Source organism: Corella eumyota, chromosome 1 (genome assembly GCF_963082875.1).
Source record: "Corella eumyota chromosome 1, kaCorEumy4.1, whole genome shotgun sequence".
Taxonomy (NCBI): domain Eukaryota; kingdom Metazoa; phylum Chordata; class Ascidiacea; order Phlebobranchia; family Corellidae; genus Corella; species Corella eumyota.
The window spans coordinates 23,574,586-23,589,973 of record NC_137490.1 but is presented as its reverse complement, the minus strand read 5'-3'; the positions used below and the strand labels follow the sequence as shown (position 1 = coordinate 23,589,973).

General features: G+C 31.3%; 2 protein-coding genes across 4 annotated transcripts; one reads left to right on the top strand and one right to left on the bottom strand.

Moving 5' to 3' along the window:
* Window positions 1-92: 92 nt before the first annotated feature.
* LOC145755431 (vesicle transport through interaction with t-SNAREs homolog 1A-like) lies at window positions 93-2,965 on the bottom strand. 2 transcript variants are annotated; one of them, XM_082571669.1, is made up of 8 exons: window positions 2,887-2,965; window positions 2,572-2,708; window positions 2,407-2,465; window positions 1,617-1,727; window positions 1,264-1,347; window positions 1,004-1,159; window positions 541-602; window positions 93-482 (listed from the first exon to the last, which is right to left on the bottom strand). In XM_082571669.1, the coding sequence occupies exons 2-8, from the start codon at window positions 2,663-2,665 to the stop codon at window positions 383-385; spliced, it is 666 nt and encodes a 221-aa protein (XP_082427795.1). In that variant the 5' UTR covers window positions 2,666-2,708; window positions 2,887-2,965; the 3' UTR covers window positions 93-382. The 2 variants fall into 2 exon arrangements, with proteins under 2 accessions (XP_082427795.1, XP_082427804.1); XM_082571678.1 differs by lacking the exon at window positions 541-602.
* Window positions 2,966-3,438: 473 nt separating this feature from the next.
* Window positions 3,439-15,001, top strand: LOC145752185 (uncharacterized). Of its 2 annotated transcripts, XM_082568416.1 has the most exons (21): window positions 3,439-3,561; window positions 3,826-3,950; window positions 4,320-4,427; window positions 5,078-5,115; window positions 5,216-5,300; window positions 5,402-5,462; window positions 5,586-5,642; window positions 5,743-5,788; window positions 6,811-6,860; window positions 6,979-7,097; window positions 7,546-7,744; window positions 8,030-8,139; window positions 8,264-8,596; window positions 8,675-8,781; window positions 10,273-10,389; window positions 10,503-10,631; window positions 10,973-11,163; window positions 11,269-13,234; window positions 13,855-14,014; window positions 14,218-14,339; window positions 14,882-15,001. In XM_082568416.1, exons 1-21 carry the CDS (start codon window positions 3,510-3,512, stop codon window positions 14,904-14,906), a joined length of 4,200 nt encoding a protein of 1,399 aa, XP_082424542.1. In that variant the 5' UTR covers window positions 3,439-3,509; the 3' UTR covers window positions 14,907-15,001. The 2 variants fall into 2 exon arrangements, with proteins under 2 accessions (XP_082424542.1, XP_082424551.1); XM_082568425.1 differs by lacking the exons at window positions 13,855-14,014; window positions 14,218-14,339; window positions 14,882-15,001 and adding an exon at window positions 13,466-13,584.
* The last annotated feature ends 387 nt before the right edge of the window (window positions 15,002-15,388 follow it).

The window sequence follows — 15,388 nt, the reverse complement described above, 5'->3', positions numbered from 1 at the left end:
TAAAATATTCAACTTTTGAACCCGTTCCATCATATTCCAGAATGTAAGGACTTTCTATGTTAGCTCTTATGACGTCACAACAACACTTTAAGTACGTTATATATCGTTATATATTATATGACGTCATAGTTAAACATATTGCACTAGACTAAAATAAAGACTGACGTCACAATAAAAAGAACAAAGAGGTTTGAAGCTAATATTACTCGAAATAGAATTCGGCTGACAATCGATCGATAATGACGTCACAGATCGATTTGTTTGTTGGTCAGCGAGGAATAAAATGTCCGATATTAAAAAACTTGTGTAAACATCAAAACAACATCAACACCTTCTCGTTACTATGGCAACCTACAAAAAGGGGGAATTCCCTTTGATGACATCACGACTTGTGTTTGTGCACAGAAAGGTAGATCACAACAATGATGACAACCACCATGAAAACCATGATCAACAATGTCAACAAACGGTTCTGGATAATTCTGGAATAGAAATAATTAAAGTTAAATGAAACCTTTTATTACGTGACAAATGCTTCACCTTCTGAGCATGCTTGTTAGGATCCTGGAACTTTTGCCGAGGTTGGCATCTCCTTCTCGCAACTAAAATTAAGGAAGATAGTATTGAAATGTCCTCGTTTAAAACCTGGCTTAATACAATTTAAATCTAATACAACTTATATAGAATTACTTGCATTAAACACATTGTGATGGCGGCATCACGTAACACTTTACTACATGAGGTCATTAGTTCAATCCCAATGGGTATAGGTTCTGGTACCCTCAAGTAAGGCTCTATAAATGACATAAACTCCTGCTAAGCCAGCACTTAAACAGCAGCATAATTATCAGGCAATTATAATCTATAATATCCCAAACTGCCACAGGCAACTTGAGACTGGGTCAGAGTAACTAATGTTACTCTATGTTTAGGTCGCGCATTCGACCTTCCCACATCGAGGATAAATTAATGTTACAAAAATAATTAAAAAATATTTTCTCACTCTCTCTCTCGACTTTGTGATAGTTTCTCGATCTCGACTTAAGTTATCGAGGATGTCTCTTCCAATCTGCTCCGTTTCCGTGGCAACCCTGTATCCAACCTCCAATCTCCGAGACGAGTTTTCAAGTTGCTCAGTGTTGTCCAAAAGTCGAGTTCTCTAAAAAAATTAAAAAAAGTTTAGCCTACATTCTACTAAAAGTAACACAAACCTGTTATGTGTCAAACTTAAATATAAACCACAATGTAAAATATTTATCCAACCTGGTTAGCATTGGATTCATCGTAACCCATCAGTTCTTCCCTCATTTTGTTTGCACTTTTAATCGAAGAAGTTTTTGCTTTTTTCTAAGTAGAAAGGTTGTTTGTATAAAAATTTTTAACTTTCTAGATTGGTATACTTAAAAAACAATTTGATTATTATTAGATTATTAGGGTAATAAATATAAAATTAGAAATGAAATTTTAAATCCAGGACCCCAATCTCCTTTTTTAAGACACAAATTGCCAAATGATTGAACTTTCAAAACTTAAACTTTATAAGAGCAATTCTGTGGCTAGAAAGTGTGAACAGTCTTCTTATAAGAAACCTTTATTTTTCAAAAAGTCAAACTTACTATTTGTGATTCCAATTTATTGAACTCATTTTGATAATTTTTCATTCCACCCCCATATTTCCCCCTCTCAGCCAAGGGTAACTCCCTAATTTCAAGGTCCATTTGTTCCAACTAAAAGTTTAATAAATAATGAAACGTCATTAATTTAAACACGTTTAATGAAGCATTTCACAAGGACAAAGACAAGATTAACAACCTGAGTTTATGGTTTACAATGGGTGATGGTAACCATGTTAAATGCCAATCAATCTGGTCCATCAATTTTTGTAAAAGTAGATTTTTTCAAATTTTGATTTTTAGCTTAACTTTTAAACCAATTTTTCAAAAGTGTTATTTTCTTAAAATTAACTTAGAAACAGAAAACAAGTGTTTGTACTTTATTTATCAAAAAACATTTATTTAAAAAATTTTACTTTTTTTTTAAATCAGATAAATATTAACCAACACTATGCACATTTCTTTAATAAACCTTCTTGTGTAAAATTTCTTGGTAATAAATAATCTTAATTTTGCCATTACACCCCTATATTAAAAATACAACCTACTGTTTATGACAATAAACCATTAGAAAAGTAGGGCAGCGTGCACGCACAAGGTTTTTTTTGTTAAAAAAATGCACGCCTGAAATTGGTGTTTTGCACCCATGGGTTTAATAGTAAATGCAAAATTAAAGCCAATTATTACACTTGCACGCACAAGATCTCGTCGAAAACTGCCCTAATTTCCAGACTGGACAATAAAAAGTATCGCAAACAATCACTGGTACAATGTGGAAGATATTTTAACTCACCAGCTCTTGTGCCTCGTCCAGTTGTCGTTCAATCACAGAAATTAACGACTTTTTCTCCGCTAAACAAAAATTATTTGTTACCTTCATCGTTATATCATTTTTTATTTTAATATTATAAACACAGATAAAGTAATTTAACTACTTGAATAATAAAACATATACAACCTCCATGATTATTTGGAATTGTTCCAATTTTTTGAGTAATTTCTGAAGTTAAACTTGAAAACTGCTGCTCATATGAAGTCAGTAAGGAACTCATTTTAATTTAAATTTAGAGCAAAAAAACTGCCATTCATTGAATCCTATAAAATATAAATTATTAATTACAATATTTTATATACTAATTTTCAGTACGTTAATGTTTTCATGAACCAGCTGGCCACAAGCAAACGAAAGTTCTAACTAAATGTTTAAAACAAGTTTTGTAACTGAATTTTATCATATTTAAATGCTTTTAAAATCTCATTTAATTCTACTTACGCGCAAATAGTTGTTTTAATTTTACTTAAACTATTGAATTTTAACAAAAATCCAAAAGATAATCAAAAAATAATCAATAATTTTTAAAAAACCTTTAAACTTGAGGATAAACAAAAATAAGTTACGCGAACAAAAGTTGTGACTGGTTTCGAACAAAAAAAATTAACAAATTTGCAATCTTATATTTTCAAGTTATAAATTAAAAACATAATTATATTAATTAAAATAATTAATTAAAAAAATACTGTTTTTTAATATTTTTTGTAAATACAAAAATAATTTAAACTATTTTAAATTTACGTTGAAGTATTAGTTTAGGGAAACACCGAAATGTGATAATTGTAAACTATTGCGCGTCCTTAATTTATTTTTAATTAAAAATTAAAATTTTGTCTAAAAAATTAAAAATACTTCTTTTTTGTCATCAAAATTTATTATATATATTTTCCTAAAATAAAGAGTTTAAATTTTTTTACATTTTAGTTTTTAAAATTTGGAAACATAAAAAAATATTTTGGAAGGACGCGCATTGGTTTCATTTTGTTTATTCCTTGACAGATGAAATGTTAAAAAAATGAGTTTTTAATTTTTCTAATTAGTTATTTAAAATGAAATAAAAGAAAATGGCCGAGCGTAGATATCGTTTAGTTTCCGACCAGTACAACTTTTTGCCAGGTATGGTGGTTTAAAATTGGTTAGTTGGTGTAAAAATACGTAAACAAAAGATACAAATTTCATGGATATAAACGAGTAGTACTAAAATAAATGCGGAAAGGGCGGAATGTACAAGGAAAGATTGGGGTAAGGTATAAAAATTCCTCCTTTTCCGCATTTATAAACTTGGCAAACGACGCTAGTCTGATAATAGAGCTTCTTTTAATAAAGTTTATTCAACAAAATTATGCTAAAAAGGTCAAATGGCTTGTTTTTTATTTTTAGATGGAACTCAAAGACATGCCGAACATATAGAGCTGCCAACAATTTCTACACCAATCCCGAAATCCACTCCTGAATTCTCATCTGGAAACACTGAACAAAATGTCACTATGCAAAATTCTGTAAATGTAATTCAAATCTTTATTTTTTTAATTGTTTTCTGATTTGTTTTTAACCAAACCGACAGCGTGGTGTAGAGGTAAGAACACTTGTTACACCACACATGAGGTCGTGGGTTCAATCCCCACTAATCTCATGCTGTAGCGCCCTTGAGTAAAGCGCTATAAACGGTATAAACTCCTGCTGAGCCAGTACTTAATTAGCTGCATAATTATCGGCCAATTATAATCTATAATATCTCAAACTGCCACAGGCAACTCGAGACTGGGTCGGAGTAACTGATGTTACTCTATGTTTAGGTCGTGCATTTGACTTTCCCACATCAAGGATAAAGATATTTACAAAAAATTTTTTTTTATTAAAACTTTAATTTTTAGAGCCCTGCTTATAAAGTGGTATGTTTAAATTGTGGAATATTATCGATGGATCCCAAGAAATGTCAGAGCTGCAAGAAACTAATTCCTCCAACTGTTAGGAAATACCCGGTTTGAATGTTTTATTTTATTTATGTATAAACTTCTCCTACTTATTCCTAATTTATGCTGGTATTGAATCGATGGTTACAAAATGTCATTAATTCTATTTTTTGTATATTTTTTTATCCTTATTGTGGGTTATGTTTATAACCTAAACATAAAGTAACAACTGTTACTCCGACCCAGTCTTGAGTTGCCTGTGGCAGTTTGGGATATTATAGATTATAATTGCCCGGTAATTACGCTGCTGATTAAGTGCTGGCTCAGCAGGAGTTCATGCCGTTTATAGCGCCTTACTCAAGGGCGCTACAGCATGAGATCAGTGGGGATTGAACCCAGGACTTCATGGTGATGTAGCTAGTGTTTGGATTAATACACTATGCTGCTGAAAGCCTTTTCGTCAAAAAGGAGGTTAAGTTGTGTATCGAGTTTCTTTAAAAAGGTTTTATTTGCAATCACCAAAATGTGACATTTTAAAAACTACTTTTAATTAAATGGGTTTGTTGTCTTTAATTAAAATTAAGCATAGTGTCATAGTTGACGCCCATAAACCCACTTTTAACAAGTTTGCTACAAAACAAAATAGTTTTGGAAATTTGTTAACATTAAACCAATTTAAACTTCAAAATTATAAACGAAATATTTTTTTTTTGTTGCAGGTAGTCCAACCTAAAGAGAAGTTAGAACATCCTGTTAGGTAAAAACCAAATTAAACATTTGTAAAACAATATTAAAAAGCAGTTAGTGATATGTTTTTCCATTAAGTTAATTAATTAGTTTTTAATTAATGTTCACAGGAACTTGTTTCCACGTTCAAAGTTTTACGCAAACGACAAAATGACGGATTTCATGAGATATAATTTAATGACGACCAAATCTCATGTGAGTTTATTTGACAATATTAATCCATGTTTATTAAGTAAATTGTATTAGTATTGTTTTAATTATTGTTTTTATTTAAAAATGATTAAATTTAACTTTAGAACAGAAACAAGGTCCCCAAAAAAAGAGTTTTCACTAAAACTTTACCCAACGTAGCAAGTGGTGAGTCAAAAATGATTAACTTTTGTTTATAGATTAATATTAGGTTAATTTTATGGTAAAATATTTTAATTATTAAGCTCAACAAGGGTTTACAAACTTTAAAAACCTAATTTATATTTACAGAATGCATCACAATATCTGATAGTGACGATGAAATTCCCCCTAAACCAAAACCTACAGGTTTGCAAATATTTAATTATTTTTAATTGGTTTAATAAACCTTACATAATCATTGTTGGGGTCAACTTTTTTAAACTGATATAATGTTTATATAACAAAGGTGAGACTGAAACCATCAAGGTCTGCAACAACAACAACACTAAATTGTGAGTTTTAATAGTTACCTATTCTAGTTAATTAGGGCTACATTATTGCTTGTTTAACCATCATTTATGAAGTTGATTGTCATGTCATAATGTGGTTGCATTAAATTTTTGGCCATAGTATTTTACCTGCGCACCGCGAACGGAAGTTTTTTTAATTTAATGGCCTATAAATTGAACATTTATGTTCCCCATTTAGTTTCATTATATAGTGTGTTGATAATAACAGTATAATTTTAGTGTGTTGTTAAGCGATCATGGCAGCAGATTATGAGTCAAAAGGTTTTAAGTTCGAGCCGCACCAATGCCACACTAATCGTTCTTTAGCCCGGCGTTTACAGTTAGCTTAAACACACCAAAAGATTCCGGGTTCGAGTCGCACCAATGTCACATTATTCGCCCTTGAGCCTAGTGTTTACAGATAGCTTGAACACTTTACAATATCACACCCCTATCCAATAAAAAATATTAAACCAATCACCTTAAGGTGATGTAAAAAAAAAATAGTTCAATTTCAAACAAAATAAACATGATATGCAGGGTACGAATTACTGTTTAAAAAACGATTCGCTAAACGTACTGTTAAACAATTAACTTTTTGCACAAAAAACGCGTCATTTTTGATTACTTTAAGGCTGTGTTACGTATTTAAAAAAATGCGCAACAACTAAACAAACTGCAAGAGTGAAGTTTACGCATTGCCAAAACATGGAAAGTTATTGTTATTAAATGCTCTATAGTAACCTACATTTACGCAGGATTATGTTGATGTAATTAAATTAGTGTGAAACCGGTTTAAAATAGCTTCGTAAAAAATACATAAGTATACACAAGTGTTTTATTATTGCCGTAACTTTTTTTGGTTGATTCGCTATTATATTTGTATAAAACGCTAATTTTACGCTAATTTAATTCGCTAATTTTACAAAACGATTCGCTTTTAGCGAATAGCGACCCGTTATTTCGTTCCCTGATATGCATTATGGAAAAAATAAAATCGACGTAATTTTTTTATTTTCACACAGGCTTGATTCAACTGATGAAGTACCACAGAAGAAAAGAAAACTGAACCAAAGTGAAAATTGATTTATTTTATAACGAAAATTATATATTTGTTTTTTTAACTTAAATTTTGTTTTATTAAAATTTTTAATGTTTGTCACACTTTTGTCATGACTCTAATTTTCTTCCAGCTGATCAGCTCCCCCCAGTGGATGATGAATTGTTTCCAGTAAAAACAAATCCGTTAAATATAAAGATTACTTCCGTCGATGTTGGGAGAATAAAACTTACTCCAACCAAAATGGCTTCTGTAAGGTTCAAATATTTCATTATGGTGTAGTTGTCAAAATACTTCACTACATGAGGTACTCAGTTTAATTCCCACTGCTCCCATGCTGTAGCGCCCTTTAGTGAGTCGCTATAAACGATATGAACTCCTGCTGAGCCAATACTTAATTAGCAGTATAATTATCGGGCAATTATAATTAATAATATCTCAAACTGTAAAAACTCGAGACTGGGTCGAAGTAACTGATGATACTCTATGTTTAAGGGTCAGGGTTACCGAATGGGTCAGGGTTACCGAATGTTACTTTGTGTTTAGGCCGCAAGGTCGACCTTCCAACATCGAGGATAAAGCTATACATATATGAATTTAATTTTTTACTTTGTGAACGACCTTAAAATATACAACACAAAGTTTTTGAACAAAATTGCCTTCTAGTTAAAAACTTAAACTTTACATTTTAATATCTCAGATGAATGCAGTTTACCTGACCATGTTTTTCGAGAAACAAATTAGTTTCCATGAAAAATGGGAACACTTCACAAAACTTGAGCTTTCCAGTGATTCCAATAAACCTTGCATCTACATCACAATAAGTGAGGCTTATGTGGAAGAATTTAAATCAAAATTTACTGAGTTCTCAAACATGGGTTTGGAACCTAATGGACCAGGTTTGTTTGGTGTTTAAAGTTATGGTGGTTGTGAAGTCCAGTTATATTATTTTTTTGTATATATTTTTATCCTTGATGTGGGAAGGTCAACTTTTCTGACCTAAACATAAAGTAACAACAGTTGACCCAGTCTCGAGTTGCCTGTGGCAGTTTGGGTTATTATGGATTATAATTACCTGATAATTATGCTGCTGTTTAAGTGTTGGCTCAGCAGGAGTTTATACCGTTTATAGAGCCTTACTCAATGGCGCTACAGCATAAGATTAAGACTTGTCATGTTTTTAGCTGGTCAAAAGTATATTGTTATTTATTTCGAACAAATCTGGTTTAAAAGAAATCTAAGAAAATTGCGATCGAAGTTAAAGCTCATTGAAAAACATCATCGTCAGGAATTGGTAAAAAATAATCTTTATTAATTATTAGACAGTAGTTTGCTTTATAAAAGTTGTTGTTTTACCAAAGTTGTTTTGATTTTAAGGTAATTTAAACGTTAAAAAAGTAAAAACTTTTATTTTTCAGTCATTATTTAACGAAATTCTAGCTTGTGAATCAGAATGGAGACAAATGGAAATAAACGATGAAAAAAAAAATAAGAATGAAATTTCGAGCACAAATCATTTAACAAATTTACAGAAAAATAAAATTCCTAAAACTTCAGAATTTAATAAAACTATTGTAACTTTAAATCAAACCATTATTACCTCACCATTACCTATTATGACATCACCAATCACCATTAAAACAACCCCAGTTCAGACCACACCTATTAGAATTATGACATCACAAATTTCAGTTATTACATCACCATATACAATTGTTTCATCTCCAATTGTCCAAATTGTTAAGGAAGGGGTAAGTACTTTAAAGTGTTTACTTTTATTTGTGATTTTAGCAATTTTGTAGTTGTAACCATAGCAACATTTGTTTTAGGTCACAATTGTGTCATCACCCCTGATTAAAACTCGGACACGATCCCAAAAACCGAAACCCGATGAAATTGAGGAACCGAGTTTTGGGTTCCAGGGACCACGGAAAATGTAAGTTTCAACTTGGTCACTTTTAATTAAGTTTCAACTTGGTCACTTTTAATTAAGTTTCAACTTGGTCACTTTTAATTAAGTTTCAACTTGGTCACTTTTAATTAAGTTTCAACTTGGTCACTTTTAATTAAGTTTCAACTTGGTCACTTTTAATTAAGTTTCAACTTGGTCACTTTTAATTAAGTTTCAACTTGGTCACTTTTAATTAAGTTTCAACTTGGTCACTTTTAATTAAGTTTCAACTTGGTCACTTTTAAGTAAGTTTCAACTTGGTCACTTTTAATTAAGTTTCAACTTGGTCACTTTTAAGTAAGTTTCAACTTGGTCACTTTTAATTAAGTTTCAACTTGGTCACTTTTAATTAAGTTTCAACTTGGTCACTTTTAATTAAGTTTCAACTTGGTCACTTTTAAGTAAGTTTCAACTTGGTCACTTTTAATTAAGTTTCAACTTGGTCACTTTTAATTAAGTTTCAACTTGGTCACTTTTAATTAAGTTTCAACTTGGTCACTTTTAATTAAGTTTCAACTTGGTCACTTTTAATTAAGTTTCAACTTGGTCACTTTTAATTAAGTTTCAACTTGGTCACTTTTAAGTAAGTTTCAACTTGGTCACTTTTAATTAAGTTTCAACTTGGTCACTTTTAAGTAAGTTTCAACTTGGTCACTTTTAATTAAGTTTCAACTTGGTCACTTTTAATTAAGTTTCAACTTGGTCACTTTTAATTAAGTTTCAACTTGGTCACTTTTAAGTAAGTTTCAACTTGGTCACTTTTAATTAAGTTTCAACTTGGTCACTTTTAAGTAAGTTTCAACTTGGTCACTTTTAAGTAAGTTTCAACTTGGTCACTTTTAAGTAAGTTTCAACTTGGTCACTTTTAATTAAGTTTCAACTTGGTCACTTTTAATTAAGTTTCAACTTGGTCACTTTTAAGTAAGTTTCAACTTGGTCACTTTTAATTAAGTTTCAACTTGGTCACTTTTAAGTAAGTTTCAACTTGGTCACTTTTAAGTAAGTTTCAACTTGGTCACTTTTAATTAAGTTTCAACTTGGTCACTTTTAAGTAAGGCTGTGCTTTAAATATGTTTTATCTTGTTCCAATAAACTTTACTGTGGTTGGACTTGCTTCTGTCTTGTAGCAGGTTAGTACAGTGGCTTTAGGGTTTGATCCCCACTGTTCTTACGCTGTAGGACCTTTGAGTAAAACCATAAACAGTATGAACTCCTGGCAAGCCAAAAATTTAAATATAATTAAGCTTAGTCAAGGTCAAATTTATCGGGCTACTTAACAAATAAAACTACCATTTGTGGTGCTCGGGTGAATTATTGCAGGCAAATATTAGATAAGAATTACAACCATATTACGACAATTAAAATTTAATAAAGGCCAGTATAACAAATAGCAAAGAAAACCTAAAATCTTGCTGGGGAAACAATTTTTCTTTTAAGGTCTGCAACTTTTTTAAAATTGAGGATAAACTTTTTCAGGTTGGCAGTTTATCCTCCTCCACCTGAGAAAGGGGGAATCACCATATCCAACGAAGACGAATTTTGTTTGAATGAAGGGGAATTTCTCAATGATGTCATAATTGACTTTTATTTGAAGTTTGTGATGTCATTAACTAAAAATATTAAAAATTAATTTATTTTTAGAATTTAGAAAAACACAAATTTGTTCCGAAAGTTGATTTTATTTACAAAATTTTTAACTTTTTTAGATATATAATGAATGAAATTTTAAGTGAGCAACAGAGAAACAAATCTTACGTTTTCAGTTGTTTTTTCTTCAAGAGATTAACACAAACTGCTCAGGGTCAAGTTAAACAAGGAGAAAACAAAAATTTGAGGTTTTAATATAGCTTGTAGATTATATTCCACTTAACTGTTGTATTTCTTTATCCTTGATGTGGAAAGGTCAAATGCGCGACTTAAACATAGAGTAACAACAGTTACTCTAACCCAGTCTCGAGTTGACTGTGACAGTTTGGGATAATATAGATTATAATTGCTGATAGGTTGCTGATTGTTTTTTAACTTAGCATGAGTTAGGTTTAAAGCACTTTACTTAAGTGTGGAACAGTATGAAAGCAGTAGAAATCAAACTTTTAAAATTTTATTTATTTTTTCTACTAGTTTGTTATAAAGTTGTTGAAAGTTATTGAACTTCATTTTTATATTTCATTTTCAGTTTGTCTCAACGTCGATACAACAGAGTCCGCAAGTGGACGCGAAAAGTCGACTTATTCACAAAAGATTTCATTTTTATTCCAATTAATGAAGCTTCGCACTGGTACTTGGCTGTCGTGTGTTTTCCTTATCTTAATGCAGGTTGTATCGTTGACAAAACGACCGGACAACCTATTTGGAACGAATATATGGGTGACTGCTTTAATGTTACGCTAAATGTAAAAAGGGTTCGACAACTTGTCTTAAATATTGTTTATCTTGTTGGGAATATTTTGTTTAACTGCTTTTTTTTGTTAGAAAATGAGATTGAAATCAACTTGCCCAGAAGAAATGTTGACGCTTTAAGAAGTTTGGAGGAATCTGACAGCGACAGAAGTGTTACTCCAATACAACAATCAACAAATGATTCAACACAGCAATCAACAAATGAGGGTGGTTCAGCACAACAATCAACAAATGAAGGTGGTTCAACACAACAATCAACAAATGAGGGTGGTTCAACACAACACTTAACAAATGAGGGTGGTTCAACACAACAATCAACAAATCAAGGTGGTTCAACACAACAATCAACAAATGAATGTGGTTCAACACAACAATCAACAAATGATTCAACACAACAATCAACAAATGAGGGTTGTTCAACACAGCAATCAACAAATGAGGGTGGTTCAACACAGCAATCAACAAATGAGGGTGATTCAACACAGCAATCAGCAAATGAAGGTGGTTCAACACAACAATCAACAAATGAGGGTGGTTCAACACAGCAATCAACAAATGAGGGTGGTTCAACACAACAATCAACAAATGATTCAACACAACAATCAACAAATGATTCAACACAACAATCAACAAATGAGGGTTGTTCAACACAGCAATCAACAAATGAGGGTGGTTCAACACAGCAATCAACAAATGAGGGTGGTTCAACACAACAATCAACAAATGAGTGTTGTTCAACACAGCAATCAACAAATGAGGGTTGTTCAACACAGCAATCAACAAATGAGGGTTGTTCAACACAGCAATCAACAAATGAGGGTGGTTCAACACAACAATCAATAAATGAGGGTGGTTCAACACAACAATCGACAAATAACAATATTTTTGTAAAAAAAACTTTGTTAAATATATCAAAAGAAAATTTAAACAATTCTGAATCAATGAAAGAAGATTCATTTTCTTTCCTACAACAAAACCCTCAACAAGTTGTTGCATATTCTCCAATACGAATCGTGAAACCGTTGCCAATAAATTTACAAAAAACTCCAATTCATAAAAACATTATTATTACTCAGGGAAACACTGAATTTACTTTATCCCCTTGCTCGGTGCAACTCGAGGATTGTATTAATTTGGTGGAAACCCTGAAAATATCAAATGGCGAAAATTCTCGAAACACAAAACACTCTGGTTCTAATGAAAACCATTTAGAAAACAAATATAAACCATTCAAACCATCTAATGGTTTGAAGAATTTAGAAAATTCAAGTTATACATTGCAAAATAAAAAAATAATTGGTTCACAACCAATTCTTACAGTTTCAATTTATAATAAACCAGATAATGTAAAACCAGTAAATATGGTTGGTTGTCCACCAATAACAATCATGAAACCTGAAGAAACCATTCATACATGCAACCATAAATCAACCAGTTTAAAAAAACTTAAACCAATAACTTTAAACACCAGTTTTAACCAAATATGTAAATTAAAACCAACAACACCATATTTACAACCAGATGAACTAACTTTGCCACAAAAAGTACTACCTATGGTTATAAACCAAATACCATCTTTGGTTCCAGATGAGCCATTACTGGAACCAGATTCACCACTATTGGTGTCTACAATATCATTATTGGAACCAAATAAACCATGTTTAAGACCTGATGAACCAGTATTACTGGCTAATGAACTAATTGTTGAACCAACTTTAACTTTAGGTAAAGAAAATATAATTTTAGATAAAACACCATTAAAAGAACCAGAAAAACCATTTGTAATTCTAAACAATACAACTTTAAAAAGTCAAACAAATAAGAAACAAAAAACCATTGAGGATGAACTCTTAAGTGATTGGAAAACACCACCAAAAGAACCAGATAATAACCAAACACCAGACCCAACAATAAACCAACCAGCGAGTGAATCTAAAATATTTCCAAATAATAATTCAGAATACCGAAGTCCGTGCATTCTCATTTTTGATTCACTTCGAGGCCCAAGTCGGTCGAAAACAGCAACCTACATCCGAGAGTAAGCTTAACTTTGGTTAGATATTTTTATATTTATTTATCCACAATGTTGAAAGGTCAACCTCATGACCTTAACATGAGGTAACATTAGTTACTCCGGCCCAGTGTCCAGTTGACTTTGGCGGTTTGGGATATTATTGATATTTTTTTTGTATAAATCTTTATCCTAGATGTGGAAAAGTTGAATGCACGACTCAAACATAGAGTAAAATAAGTTACTTTGATTATATAGATTTATAATTACCCAGTAATTATACTGCTGATTAAGTGCTGGCTCAGCAGGAGTTCATGCCGTTTATAACACCTTACTCAAGGGCGCTAAAGCATGGGAACAGTGGGGATTGAAACCACGACCTTATGTGTGGTGTAGCAAGTGTTTTTACCACTACACCACACTGCCGGTCAGATTATAATTATTCCACTGATTAAGTGCCTGCTGAGTGAGTGTTATTTTGTTTATTGCATCACAATATATTGCAGAGTACTTAAAACTTACAAATAATAAGTAAGCAACATTTAAAAACATAAATAATTAAAAATTGTTACAAAAAAATTAAACCACAATTCATAAATTATTTAAAATAGTAGTCATGTGAGCATTAAAACATTGGTAAATTCTAGGTATTTAACGCAAGAGTGGGCAGCCCGTAAAGAGGATAAAGAGGGTAAAAGACAGTTCGACAAAAACACAATGAAAATGTGCTCCCCGGGAATCCCCCAACAAGATAACTACTCTGATTGTGGAATATTTTTGCTTCATTACGCGGAGAAAATTTTTCAGGTTTTTAAAAAAAATTTTTGATTAAATAAAAACGACTTTACAGCTTCAGATTTTTAATTTATTAAATTTTTTATTTTAAAGCAGTTTTTTTACAATTACAAAATATTTAATTTGCTTTTAATAATGTAACTCATGTAAACTTTTTGATTTTAACTTAAACATAGCCAACATAAAATTGTAAAACTAAATATTTAACATTTCAGAACCCGATTAAATCTTATTCTCTTCCGATCAAGAATCTTTCTGATTGGTTCTCCACAGAAGAATGTGCTCTTAAGCGAGACATTATTAAAAACGTCATCAACCAGTTACATCAGCAACAAAAGTAATTTTAAATTTGTCTGTAATATTTTTTACAATTAAGTTGTTACTTAACTCAACGCTTGACATCACTACATGCTACACCACTCATGAGGTCGTGGGTTCAATCCCCACTGCTCTCATGCTGTAGCGTCCTTGAGTAAGTCCCTATAAACGATATGAACTCCTGCTGAGCCAGCACTTAATCAGCAGCATAATTACCGGGCAATTATAATCTATAATATCCCAAACTGTCACAGGCAACTCAAGACTGGGTCGGAGTAACTGATGTTACTCTATGTTTAAGTCGCGCATTCGACTTTCCCACATCGAGGATAAAGATATATATGTAAAAACTTTGATAACCCAAACTGCTATGGGCAATTTAAAACGAGGAAAAATAAAAAAACGGGAGCATCTTATTTACGAATTGTTTGAAGCAGTGGGGATCAAACCCCAGAGTAAAATCAATTTCGAAATTTATTTAAACATTTGATTAATTAGTTTTTATATTTAAATTAATAAAATGTTGCTGATAAAAATTAATTTTTATTGTTAATATTTTAGTTCAAAGAAGCAATGTGAAAAATAAACTTCTATGATGTAATAATTTCTTTGTATTTTGTCACATTAGTGTTCCTGTGACGTAATCAAATTCGCTGTGACCTTTTCGGATGCAATATTGTCTGTAATTTATTAAAATAAAAAATTTTTGTGGAATTTAATAAAAAAATTTAGTAAGTGATGTATATAGCACGTTAGTATGGTTGACACTGACTCCTAGAGTTACTTTAGAACCTTTAAAAAATGTCTGTGGTACTTACAATTTAATTTTTTTTTAAATGGAAAATAACAAATATCAAAACCCAGGTTACCATATTTTTTATATGACGTAGAAAGTACCAAGAGCGTAGTGAATGTATACAAGCCAGTACATCATCACAAACAGGGCTTCCCTTTTCTTTTTTTTAATTAATTAAAAAACAATTTTTAAAGTTGCATAACTTGAAAAGTAGGTAAAATTTTTTAAAGTTAAAACCATTTTTGTGTTCAGTGACACCAACTTTATTAATT

Bases quoted from the DNA above. Each gene is read 5' to 3' on its own strand.
- LOC145755431 (XM_082571669.1), bottom strand. From the start codon at position 2,665: ATGAGTTCCTTACTGACTTCATATGAGCAGCAGTTTTCAAGTTTAACT. The intron at 1,348-1,616 runs GTAAGTTTGACT...CTTTCTACTTAG, and splicing joins ATAAATTGGAATCACAAATA to AAAAAAGCAAAAACTTCTTC. The intron at 483-540 runs GTGAAGCATTTG...TTTCTATTCCAG, and splicing joins CTAACAAGCATGCTCAGAAG to AATTATCCAGAACCGTTTGT.
- LOC145752185 (XM_082568416.1), top strand. From the start codon at position 3,510: ATGGCCGAGCGTAGATATCGTTTAGTTTCCGACCAGTACAACTTTTTG. The intron at 4,428-5,077 runs GTTTGAATGTTT...TTTTTGTTGCAG, and splicing joins CAACTGTTAGGAAATACCCG to GTAGTCCAACCTAAAGAGAA. The intron at 8,597-8,674 runs GTAAGTACTTTA...CATTTGTTTTAG, and splicing joins TCCAAATTGTTAAGGAAGGG to GTCACAATTGTGTCATCACC.